Raw genomic sequence first — 12,763 nt, forward strand, 5'->3', positions numbered from 1 at the left:
AGCCACATCCCCAGCCTTCCTCTGTATTTTATTTAGGGGCAGAGTCTCACTGACTTGCTTAGCACCTAGCTTTTGCTGAGGCTGGTTTTGAACTCTAGATCCTCCTGTCTCAGCCTCCTGAACTGCTGGGATTACAGTCATGCTGCCACTGCACCTGGCCCTATTGATCTTCTTTGTTTCAAAGAACTAACTCTCTGTTGCATTGATCTTTTGTATTTTTTTATGTTCAGTTTTACTATTTTTGGCTCAGTTCTTCTGTCTTCTGATTTTGGAATTTTTCCCCCCTAAGACCTTTAGGTATAACATTATGTTATCTGGGATCTTCTCTCTCTCTCTCTCTCTCTCTCTCTTTTTAATGTAGGAACTCAATTCCTCTTATAGCTGCCTTAAAATTGTATAGAGATGTTGACATGTTATTTCTGTTATCATTCGTTCCTAACACTTTTTTTTTTTAATTTCCTGATTTCTTCTGTGACCCATTCCACAAACAAAAATGTATTTAATCTCCAGGTATTAAAGTGGTGTATTAATTTCTAATTTTATTCTGTTATAATCTGGTAGGATATAAGGGATTATCTCTCTTTTTTTTTTTCTGAAACATGTTTTTTGTCCTAAAATAGAATCTATTTTAGAGAAAGTTCCATGTGCCAATGAAAAGAAAGTGAATTCACTTGTGGATGAAATATTCTATAGCTGTCTGTTAGATCCATTTGATTAATATAGTGTTTTTTTCTTTTTTTCTTTTTTCTTTTTTAGTTTTGAAAAGTCTTAGCTTATGTCAGAATGACCTATGTAATGATGAGAAAAGTGTGTTGACATCACCCAGCATTATTTATTGTATTGTGGTTTGTTCGATTCTTAATATAGAAGGATTTGTTTTATGTTTGTAGGTGCACCAATGTTTCTGCATAAATAGTTAAAATCATTGCATTTTCTTATTGGATGATTCTGTTAATCAGTATAAAGTGACCTTGAATCTGATTAATTTTGACTTGAGTCAACTTTTTTATGAGTCCAACTTTCCCTGCTTATTTATGGCTACCATTTGCTTGTTATCTTTTCCAGTTCTTTGACCTTCAGTCTGTTGATGTCTTTGCCTTAAGGTGAACTCTTGTAAACAGCATGTAGTGTTGGGTCTTGTCTTTTAATTCATTCTGTCAATTTTTTTTTTTGATTGGAGTGTTAAGGTTATTCACATATAATGTTATTATGTAGACATGATTTTATTTCCCTCCATTTTGATTTTGTTGAAATGCTTAGTTCAAGCTTGACTCTCCTTTAATTACTTTTTGAAATTCATCTCTGTCCTGTCTCTCATTTTTCTTTTTCTTCTGCATGAAATATTTCATTGAGTATATTTTGTAATGCAGGCTAAATGGCTATGGATTCTTTCAATTTCTGCTTTCATGGAAGAGTTTCGTCTTTAATTCTGAAGATTAGTTGTGCTGGGTATAGTAATCTTGGTTGCAATCCATTTTCTTTCAGAATTTGGTATGTACTCCAAGGTCTCTTTGCTTTTAGGATCTGAGTTGAGAAATCAACCCTGAATTAGCTTATCTGTTAAAGTGACCTGCTGTTTTTCTCTTGCAGCTTTTAAAATACTATCCTATTCTGTATATTAATCTTGTTAATTAGAATGCACTTGCAGAGGATCATTTTTATCTTACCTATTTGGGGTGCCAAATGCCTCTTGTAGTTGTATTTCCATCTCATTCCTAAGGTTTAGAATTTTTTCTGATATTTCATTGAAAAATTCTGCATAACTTTAGTTTGTATTTCGATGTCTTCTTCTATACCAATGATTCTCAGAATTTGGGCCTTTAATGTTATCCTGATTTCTTGAATATTCTGTCATGGTCTCTTAACATCTTCGTTTTGTTTTCAAGATTATATATGCTGTCTTTGCCTAAGAACCTGCCTTCCAAATTGGTCTAATCTATTGGCGATGCTTTCCACTGAATTTTTAATTTGATTTGTTGAGTCATTTCCAAGATTTATGTCTGGTGCTACTTTTGAATCTATCTTGATTAAAATTATCTTTCACTTCTGTATTTGCTCACTTTCTGTATTTTCAAATTTTATTCCTTACATCTTTTAGCTTATTGAACATTTTAGCAATGAACTTTCTAAGTTCTTTCTCTGAAATTTCCTCCACAGTGGTATCAACAGGATCAGTTGTTGAAGTGTTGTGAATTGAATATGGGGTACCTTCTTCTCTTGTTTTTTCATATTGTTTATATGTCTAACCAGCTACTGGGGTGATTATCACTCTAGTTTTCTGCAAGGGACTAATCAATAAGCTTTTTCCTCTTAAGCACCTGGGTAGAGCATATATCCAGATATTGACACTCTCATTTGACATATGTCCTCTACTGTTCCTGGTATCATCACCACTTTGAGAGAAGACACTAAACCCTATTAACTATAATCACTTCAGAGCAAAGCTGTGTACTAATCAATCTTGGGAGAAACAAAAAGTTTCTGAAAATGTTCTCTATAGTTTCTTTAATCTAGGTGTGTAAAATTGTATTAATGTTCTCTCTGATCAGCTATTCTTTTACTTTTTCCTTTCTGGGCTGTGGAGGGGTAAGATCTTATTTACTATCTTTCCTCTTAAGGCAGCATATTTTAGTTGCAAAATGAAAGGTCAGAAGGTTTGGTCTACCACTGTTGTTTGAACTTGCACAAGTGATTTAGTCCCTGAGATACTAAGGAAGTATATATCCAGGTTCGCTGGTCCAGAAGTTATCTGGCTAGTCTGTGACCTTGACCATGGGATCATGCCCACCCAATGCCCGTGCTGATTCTGGGCCCAGGGTTGACCACAGGACTACAGGGAACTAATCCTCTCTTCTCACTTCTCTGTTACTCCTTCCTCCTCTTTTTTGGTATTCTTTTCCTCAGTCTATGCCTGCCACTACCAGATGCTGGTACCCAGACTAGTCCAGCTCCAGCCTGCCAAGCCAGTGGAATTGGAACTAGACAGCTGTGTCTGGAGGGCTGACTAGGTCCTACATCAAGACTGTGCCCTTAGGGGTAGCAACCCCGCGCTCCCTTAGATGGCAGTGATTCCCTCCCCCTCCCTCCCCCTCCCTCCCCCTCCCTCCCCCTCCCTCCCTTCAAGCCTACAGGCAACTATGGGGCGGGGCCAAACCAGGGGTGTGATAGCAGTGATGCTTAGGGCAATTATTGATACATTTGAATTGAGGACTGCCATTTTATTGTTTTGTTCCCCCTAAGTTTATACAACCTTTCGTATTATTTAAACCCTCTTTACTATTCCACTTAATTTTTTTCCATATTACTTGTTATAGCACTTTTATATATTATCCAGTGATTGCTCTTGGAATATGAATATATAATTTATATAATTTTAACAATTTCCTAAGAATATTGTACCACTGCAAATGGAAAGTAGAAGTGTTACCACTGCATAAAACTGTATACCTTCCCCTCTGTTGTACTTTTCCTGTGTATTCAATCTATGTCAATTAGAATACCCATCAGACAATGTTGTAATTTCTCCTTTCAGCTAATAGGAAGTATTTTAAAACCCAAGAATATAAAAATCTATTTACTCAGGTATACATCTTTTTTGTTATTCCTGTATTTCTGGTGTTTTCTTTCAGTATCATTTCCTATCTAAAGACAGTCTTTATCATTTTAAATTAAGTCTATTGTAAACAAATTTGTGTCTTTATTTTATCTTTATTCCTGAAGCATATTATCTTGGATATAGAAATTTAGGTTGACAATCCAGTTTTTTTGATACTTAAAAAAAAACGTTGTTTAACTTCTTGCCTCCCTGGGTTCTGACAAATCCCTGTCACTCCAGTTATTGTATTCCTGAAATAATGGGCCATTTCCTTTAGCTACTTTTAAGATTTTTTTCTTTACTTTTGCTTTTTAACCAATGTGGTTCTTTTGTCTAGTCATTGATTTTTGTTGTTGTTGTTGTTTTCCTGCATTGTACTTATTCTTCTTTCATTCTCATTTTGATGATATGAATATTGGACCTGTTGATATTGTCCCACAAAATCTTGAATTTTTTTTCACTCTTCTGTAGCTTGGATTCCATAGTTTTCATTGGTCTATGGATTCATTCATCTGTTTTCTTTTAATTTGTTCTAATTAATTATACATGACATCAGAATGCATTTTGACTCATCGTACACAAATGGATTACCACTTTTCATTTCTCTGGTTGTATACGATGCATAGTTCCACCATTTGCACAATAATACATGCACATAGAATAATAATGTCTGTCTCATTCCACCATCTTCCAGCCCCTCACTCTTCTCTGCCCAGTCCAAAGTTCCTCCATTCTGCCCTTCCCCCTCATTATGGATGAGTATCCATTTATCAGAAACAACATTTGGCCTTTGGTTTTTTTGGAATTGTCTTATTTCACTTAGCATGAAACTCTCAAACTCCATCCATTTACCTGCAAATGCCATAATTTCATTCCTCTGTAAGGTTGAGTAATATTCCATTGTGTATATATACCACAGTTTCTTTATCCATTTATTTTTTGAAGGGCATCTAGGTTGGTTCCACAATCTAGGTATTGCGAATTGAGCTGCTATAAACATTGATGTAGCTGCATCACTGTAGTATGCCGATATTAAGTCCTTTGGGTATAAACCTAGGAGTGGGATGACTGGGTCAAATGGTGGTTCCATTCCAAGTTTTCTGAGGAATATCTGTACTGCTTTCCATAGTGGTTGCACCAATTTGCAGTCCTACCGGCAATGTATGAGTGTAGCTTTTCCCCCACATCCTTGCCAACACTTAGTGTTGCTTATGTTCTTGATAACAGCCATTCTAATTGGAGTGAGATGAAATCTCAGTGTAGTTTTAATTTGCATTTATCTAATTGCTAGAAATGTTGGACATTTTTCATATATTTGTCAATCAATTGTATATCTTCTACAAAGTGCCTGTTCAGTTCCTTTGCCTATTTATTGATTGGATTATTATTATTGTTGTTGTTTGTTAAGTTTTTGAGTTCTTTATGTAACCTGGAGATTAGTACTCTATCTGAGGTGCAGGTGGTAAAGATTTTCTCCCATTCTGTTGGTTCTCTCTTCAGGTTGTTTCCTTTGCTGGTTGCACCCTATTTATTGGTTCTTGATTTTACTTTTTGTACCTTAGGAGACTTGTTCAGGAAGTAGTTTCCTAAGCTTACATAATGAAGATTTGGGCCTGCTTTTTCTTCTATTCAGTGCAGGATCTCTGGTATAATTCCTAGGTTCTTGATCCATTTTGGTTTAAGTTTTGTGCAGGGTGAGAGATAGGGATTTTCAAAAAAATTTATATACTTTTTTTAGTTTTTGATGGACCTTGATTTTATTCATTTATTTATATACAATGCTCACACATACTGGCAAGCCCTCTACCACTGAGCCACAACCCCAACCCAAGAGAAAGGGATTTAATTTCATTTTGCTACATATGGATTTCCAGTTTCCCCAGTACCATTTGTTGAAGAGGCTATCTTTCTCCAATGTTTTTGGTGCCTTTGTCTAGTACGAGATAACTGTATTTTATGTGGGTTTGTCTCTGCGTCCTCTATTCTGTACCATTGGTCTACCTATTTTGGTGCCAATACCATGCTGTTTTTGTTACTGTTGCTCCCTAGTATAGTTTAAGATCTGGTATTGTGATGCCTTTTGCTTCACTCTTCTGGCTAAGGATTACTTTGGCTATTTTGGGTCTCTTATTTTTCCAAATGAATTTCATGATCAGTTTTTCTATTTCTATGAGAATGTTGGGCTTTTAATAGGAATTGCAATAAATCTGTATAACTGTTTTGATAGTATGACCATTTTGACAGTATTCTGCCTAGCCAAAAACAAGGGGGATCTAGAATTTGATTTTTGTATGTTTTAGCCTTTTGACTGTCTCTTTCACAATCAGCATGTTTACTTAAAGGTGAAAGTCATCTACAGTCCTTGACCCTTTAAAAAAATTATCACTAGCCCTTGTTATTTTTACAAATGAGTTTCTTTGTTTCAGTTTCCTACATGCATAGAACATTGACTATATCCTCCTTCTTCTTGATTACCCTTTAACTTGGATTTTTTTTGCGGTGCTTGAACCCAGGGACTTGTGCTTGCAAGGCAAGCACTCTACCAACTGAGCTATCTCCCCAGCCGGATTCTTTCTTAAACTTAACCTCCCAGTTGTTCACTATTTCAGTAGCTCTTCAGTCTCATCAAACAAGTTTTGAGGGTTTTGTCCTGGTTTTCTCAGTGGTTACAGTGGAAAGATTGGTCTAAGCCACTTAGTTGTCAAAAGTGAAAGATCTCCCCAAAACCCAAAATACCTCCCCTGTATGCCAGACTACATTCTTTGAGTGACATTTGGCAATATATGGAGGTGGGATAGTATTAGACCAAAAAATGCTACTGAACACAAAGGACTTTGTTTTTCATTAAAAACATTATGGACATATAATTTACACACAGTATAATTTCACAAGTTTTTTAGGTGTATAGGTCAATGAAATATCAAGGAATTAAGGGGTGGGGGTAGCTCAGTGGTAGAGCATGTGCTGGTCTTAGGTTTAATCCCCAGAACTCCCCCGTTCCAAGATGACCATTTCTACAACCCCTCAAAGTTTCTTTTTCCTCTTTATAATCCGTCCTTCTCAACCCCTGACCCAGGCAAGCACTGCTTTGTTTCTAACATTACAGTTATCCTTCTCTAGAATTGTATATAAATGGAATAATTATGTATGTAGAATATGCCTGGATTTATTATCCCAGAAAAATGTTTTGCAAATGTTCTTTTGTTACTTATATATGTTGTAAGTTCCTTTTTATTGTCTAGTAGTATTTATTCAGTTATAAGATATGCGTATGTTTAATTTTATAAGAAACTTTCAAATAGTTTTCAAGTGTTGGTACCTTTTTGCATCCTTACTAACAACATATGACAACTGCAGTTGCTCCTAGTATTAATTTCCTAGTATTAATAATCTTTTTAATCGTAGTATTTGGGCTGGTAGGTAGCTCAGTGGTAGAGCACTTTGTATGGCATGCATGGAGCCCTGAGATCCATCCCCAGCAAGACAAATGCACAATATTAATTGTAGTATATTAATGGATGTGAAATGCTTCCACTGCTACTTATATTTGTATGCTGCTGATGACTAGCAATGTTCAGAATGTTTTTGTGTGCCTACTGGCTATTTATCCATCTTTTGTTAATTTTTTTCACGTAATTTCTTAAAACTTGGTTATACTACTGATAAAAGTTTCTATATATTCTGCAAACAGATTTCATATCAGATATAAGTATTGAAAAATATTCTCTCAAAATGTTTGTTTTTTGGGGGTAGGGGGTAAGGCAAGGATGGATTATACTGAGGAAAATGAGCAGGGGAGAGGAGATAGGATGAAGGAAAGATAATGGAATGAGACAGCATTACCCTATGTACATGTATGATTACACAAATCGTGTGACTACTTCATGTACAACCAGAGAAATGAAAGTTGTACCCCATTTGTGTACAATGAATCAAAAAATAATTTTTAAAAATGTAGTTTGCTGCTTTTTTTGTAAGGAGGGTACTGGGGTTTGAACCCAGGGGACACTTTACCATTGAGCCACATCCCCAGCCTTTTTTTTGAGATATGCTCTTGCTAAGTTGCTTAGGGCCTTGCTAAGTTGCTGACATTGACCTTGAAGTTGAGATCCTCCTGCCTCAGCCTCCCCAGCCACTAGGATTTACAGACATACCTTTTCATTTTTTTAAATGATGCCTTTGGATAACAAATGTTAGTAATTTTGATGAATTGTAATTTGCTTTTCTTTTATAGCGAGTTCTTTTTATGCCTAAGAAATATTTGCTTACTCAATTGGTTGTAAAGATATTCTCTCATGTTTTTCCTAAGACCTTTATAGGTTTAACTTAATGTTTAGTTTGAAAGACTATACATGTAAACTTCCATTTTAAACCCAGTGTTGTCCCTTTTGTTCACTTGTCTGTCAGAGGATGACAGTTAAGTGCTACATGATGTTCAGAAGGAAAAGTACTTCAAATGGCTGTCCAGGACATTTTAAACCATAGTTTTGGTAGATGATTGATTATTTGTTATAATGCATAATATAAATCATAATTATTTCTTTCTATTTGTAATATGGGAAAACTACACTCTAATATTTAAAAAATAAATAAATAATAAAAACTAAACCAGGAACAAAATATTTCACTTTGACTGCCTCTTCTTCCCCTTCTTCCTACTCCACTTTTGTTGTTGTTGTTCTTCTGTTCTTTCCATTCTCCTATTTCCTTGCTTCATTTCTTTTTTCTCCCTCCTTTGAAAATAAAACACTGCTTTTCTAAGATTAAGGTATAGTGTGGTTTAATAGATAAGACTTTTTACCTACTAAAATATTCCCTAAGTAGTAATTGGCTCTTGAGATCAGATAATGGGATGCTTTTTTATAACAGCATACTTGCATCACTGATGTTGTGTATCCTAATGATATAGCAATTGATGTTTGTTACTTCATTATGCCACAGGAAATTACTTGGGAAAGATACGGGACTACATGCAGTGCCATAGAAAGCTGTAACTCATGGCTAACATATATTTTTTTAAATTCCTAGTAATATGGTTGTATAGAAAAATAATTCTCTAAGATTAAGTAAGAATTGGAAATTTTACATTGTAAAATGAAACTCCCTCGTGTACTTATGACAAAACTTTTTTTGAAAAGAGAGTAATAGCTTAGACAAAACTTCATGTTAGGTGGAAAGCATATGTTGTTAAAGTTACAGGGATACTATCCTTTTGAAGCCCGAAATTTCTGAGGGAAGTTGGTTGCAGTGTAGATTTAATACTATTAAAATATTTTAATACTATTATATAGCAACATTCCTTAAATCTGTTTTACAGCATCTCTAGGTTATAACTTCTTAGTGTGCTGTTGATTGAATGGGATGAATGAAATATCCCTTCTGGTCCATTTTCCACTGCTTCAGACATATCCTGCAGGACACATACTGTTGCTTGAACTTAGTGACAATAATGAATGTTCTTTTTGTTTTATTTTTCACTGTAGGATAAGAAATGGATACTCAATCATGAAGATGTCACATTGGGAGAATTACTGGGCAAGGTATGTAAACAGCTGAGCTAAATACCAAAAAAGTCTTTATACTTACAGTGAACACTTGAGATTTGTTTTTCTTCAGTTTTTCCTATATTCTAGCACAGAGGCAGGCACATTGCACCTAAATCTGCAAGAACAGTAATATAACACCTGTAATAAACACTATGATGTTCACTGAAAGAGATGTGTAACTCTTTGAAAGACTGATGAATGATTTTCTGTCTTTTAAAAATAGTATATATATGTTTTCCCCTGGAAGTACCAAAGCGAATGATTTTATTACTGTATAATAAAACCAAAACTACTGAGCTGAGATTTGAAAAGAAACTATTAGGGAATAAAAGTTTAAAACAAACACCTAATCTTATTTTGTTTCTGGTTATATGTAATGTAGTTCAGAAAAAGTAAGGTTCTGCTTCTTGGGATTTAGGATTTGTTCATAACATTGGACATGTTATTTTATTTTAAAAATAACGTGGACAAGATACAAGTTTCAACAGACTCACTTTTAATTGGTTCTTATAGTGGTCAGAGGGCAGTTCCACATAGTGAAATTCCTTTTCTTCGAATCTAGTTGGAAATCTTTTCTAACTCAGAAGCCATGATAAATTATATTATGTCTAATAATAAAAATGGATATTGGATAGTTAATTAAATATACTGAAAATTTATTAATTTATAATGGAGTGCTGATGGATAAAGATTAATTTGTCAGCATCTTAATTAGGAGTGTTTCCATATGAAAGGTTGAGAAGAGTTTATGGTATACCATGAAAAATAGTATAAAATCCAGTTATTTTGGTAAACTATCATATATGATTTATTAGTGATCAGTACTAGACTTATTTCAAACTAAGCATTTTAGATAAATAATAAATAATTGCCCAATGCTTTTTTATTCACAGGTAAACTTGATGAATTTACTGCCCACCCCCGCTTTTTTATATCTCTGATGTATTTTGAGAACGTAAATCCTTATTGGAAATCTGCTTTGCAGAATTTTTATAAAATTTGGTTGGAAGCATCAAACTGTGGTTAGAAATCATATTTGTATTGACTACTAATACACTTATATTTTTAAGTTCTACAGAACCTCAAGTTAAAAGAAAATAAAAGTAAAGTTTATTTACTCTGATGCTTTCCTAATTCCTAAGGAAACATTCCTTCTTTCTATTGCCATAGGTAACTCAATAGTAGTGATTGGGACAAAGAATTTTATCAAGAAATGAATTTCCATAAAAATACAATTAAGTAATAAATTTTAAAACTAAAGTATGTATGAAAAAGAATGTTTGAGGACAGATTTTTCAGTACTAAAGAAAAATATTGTCAGTTAAAGAAAACAGTTCACTTGTTTTTAGTTGTAAAGTGTGATTTATCAGGAAGAATTTAGCTGCTTAGTAAAGTTATTTCAAGGAGTAATTTTCTTGATGACTAGAAAACAGCATGTCAGTCTCTCTAAATCCAATCAATTTTTACTTTTTATTTAGGTACCAGGGATTGTACCCAGGGGTGCTCAACCTCTGAGCCACATTCCTAGTTCTTGTCATTTTTTATTTTGAGACAGGGTCTCCCTAAGTTGCTTAGGGTGTTGCTAAGTTGCTGAGGCTGGTTTTGAACTTGCAATCCTCCTGCCTCAGTATCCCAAGCTACTGAGATTACTGGCATGCACTACCACGCCTGGCCAAATTTCATCAATTGTAGTAATACTAATACTTAAAGAGACACTGTGTAGCTTCACTTCATCTAATATTTTTGAATATGAGAGCATGATTTTTCATGTATTTTCACTACCTTTCCCTTTCCCCACCTCAAGAACTTCTATTTGGTTCAGAAAATCCTCCATGATGATAGATCCCTCATGGCCCAGTTACTTCGCAAAACCTTATCTCTTGACCTGCAGGGTTAAGTTCCAACATATGAATTTTGGTGGAATACTTAAATTCAAACCATAACACTAAGTTCATGGAGAGTTATTGTTTCTTCTAAGGTGTTTCCGCCCCCCACCCCTCAGTGCTGGCTATGAAACTTAAGACCTTGTGCTGTATCCCCAGCTGCACATAAGAGTGTTATCATTTAGGCATTCACATTCATGTGCTGATTTATTATTTACTTTTGGTGCATGATAATTATATGTAATACTGGAATTCATTATGTATTTCAGTGTTCACAGCAGCACAATTCACATTAACCCTTTCAAGGGACCAGCCTACGTATCCATTAGTGGATGGAATGGATAAAGAAAATATGGCATAATCACAATGGAGTTTTATTCAGTCATGAAGAAGAATGAAATTGTTATTTTCTGGCAAATGAATGAAACTGGAGAAAATCATGCTACCTTAAATAAGCCAAATGCAAAGTCAGAACTTGAATGTCTTCTCATGTGGAAGAGAAAGGGGACTACTGGGAAAGAAAAAAAATTTAAAAAGGGATCTCCTGAAAAGAGAAGGGAGACTATTATAGAGTAGAAGGGGTTGGAGATGGAGGAGCAAGGAAAGCAGTTTAGGTATAATTAAGCAAGCATAATAGGGAAATCTGTGGTGATGAGGGTATAGATCTTTAGGACCTTATAAACCAGTGTAATAATTTGGCTCTGATCACAAGTGAAGTTGTGAGATAGTAGGCAATTTTGTGTGGAGAAATGTGGTGTGACTTTTTTTTAAAATTTATTTATTTTCATTCATTGTAAACAAATGGGGTACAACTTATTTCTTTAGTTGTACATGAAATAGAGTCATACCATTTGTGTAATCATACATGTACAAAGGGTAATGATGTTTGTCTCATTCTGTTATTTTTCCTTCCCCAGACTCCTCCCATCCCTCTTTTTCCTCTATACAATCCATCCTTCCTCAATTCTTGCCTCCCTCCCACCCCCCAGTATGTATCATCATCCACTTATCCGAGAGATCATTTGTCCTTTGGTTTTTGTGATAGGCTTTTCCCACTTAGCATGATATTCTCCAATTTCATCCATTTGCCTGCAAATGTCATAGTTTTATTATTCTTTATGGCTGAGTAATATTCCATTGTGTACACACACACACACACACACACACACACACACACATCCCACAGTTTCTTTATTCATTCCTCAATTGAAGGGCATGTAAGTTGGTTCCACAATCTAGCAATTGTGAATTGAGCAGCTATGAACATTGATGTGACTGCATCACTGTAGTATGCTGATTTTAAGTCCTTTGGGTATAGGCCGAGGAGTGGGATAGCTGGGTCAAATGGTGGTTCCATTACAAGTTTTCTAAGGAATCTCCACACTGCTTTCCAGAGTGGATGCAATAATTTACAGTCCCACCAGCAATGTATGAGGGTATCTTTTCCCCCACATCCTCTCCAATACCTATTGTTGCTTGTATTCTCGATAATTGCCATTCTAATTGGGGTGAGATGGAATCTTAGGGTAGTTTTGATTTGCATTTCTCTTATTACTAGAGGTGTTGAACATTTTTTCATATCCGTTGATTGCTTGTAGATCTTCTGCGAAGTGTCTGCTCATTTCCTTAGCCCATTTGTCGATTGGGTTCTTTGTATTCTTGGTGTAGAGTTTTTTGAGTTCTTTATAGATTCTGGAGATTAGTGCTCTGAAGCATGTGTGGCAAAGATTTTCTCCCAC

At 35.0% G+C, this 12,763-nt stretch overlaps 1 protein-coding gene across 6 annotated transcripts in view; it reads left to right on the plus strand.

The window, feature by feature from the left end:
• Fer (FER tyrosine kinase) overlaps window positions 1-12,763 on the plus strand; it is a 499,968-nt gene that overhangs the window by 336,730 nt on the left and 150,475 nt on the right. For all 6 annotated transcript variants that reach the window (XR_007109062.1, XR_007109063.1, XM_047555289.1 and 3 more), the window contains one exon: window positions 9,079-9,135. Coding sequence is in view for 4 of the 6 variants with exons in the window: in XM_047555289.1 (XP_047411245.1) it covers window positions 9,079-9,135 (57 nt within the window). In the remaining 2 variants the exon portion in view is untranslated. Of the gene's footprint in view, window positions 1-9,078; window positions 9,136-12,763 lie in introns of those variants that run through there.

Source organism: Sciurus carolinensis, chromosome 6 (assembly GCF_902686445.1).
Source record: "Sciurus carolinensis chromosome 6, mSciCar1.2, whole genome shotgun sequence".
Classification (NCBI taxonomy): Eukaryota; Metazoa; Chordata; class Mammalia; order Rodentia; family Sciuridae; genus Sciurus; species Sciurus carolinensis.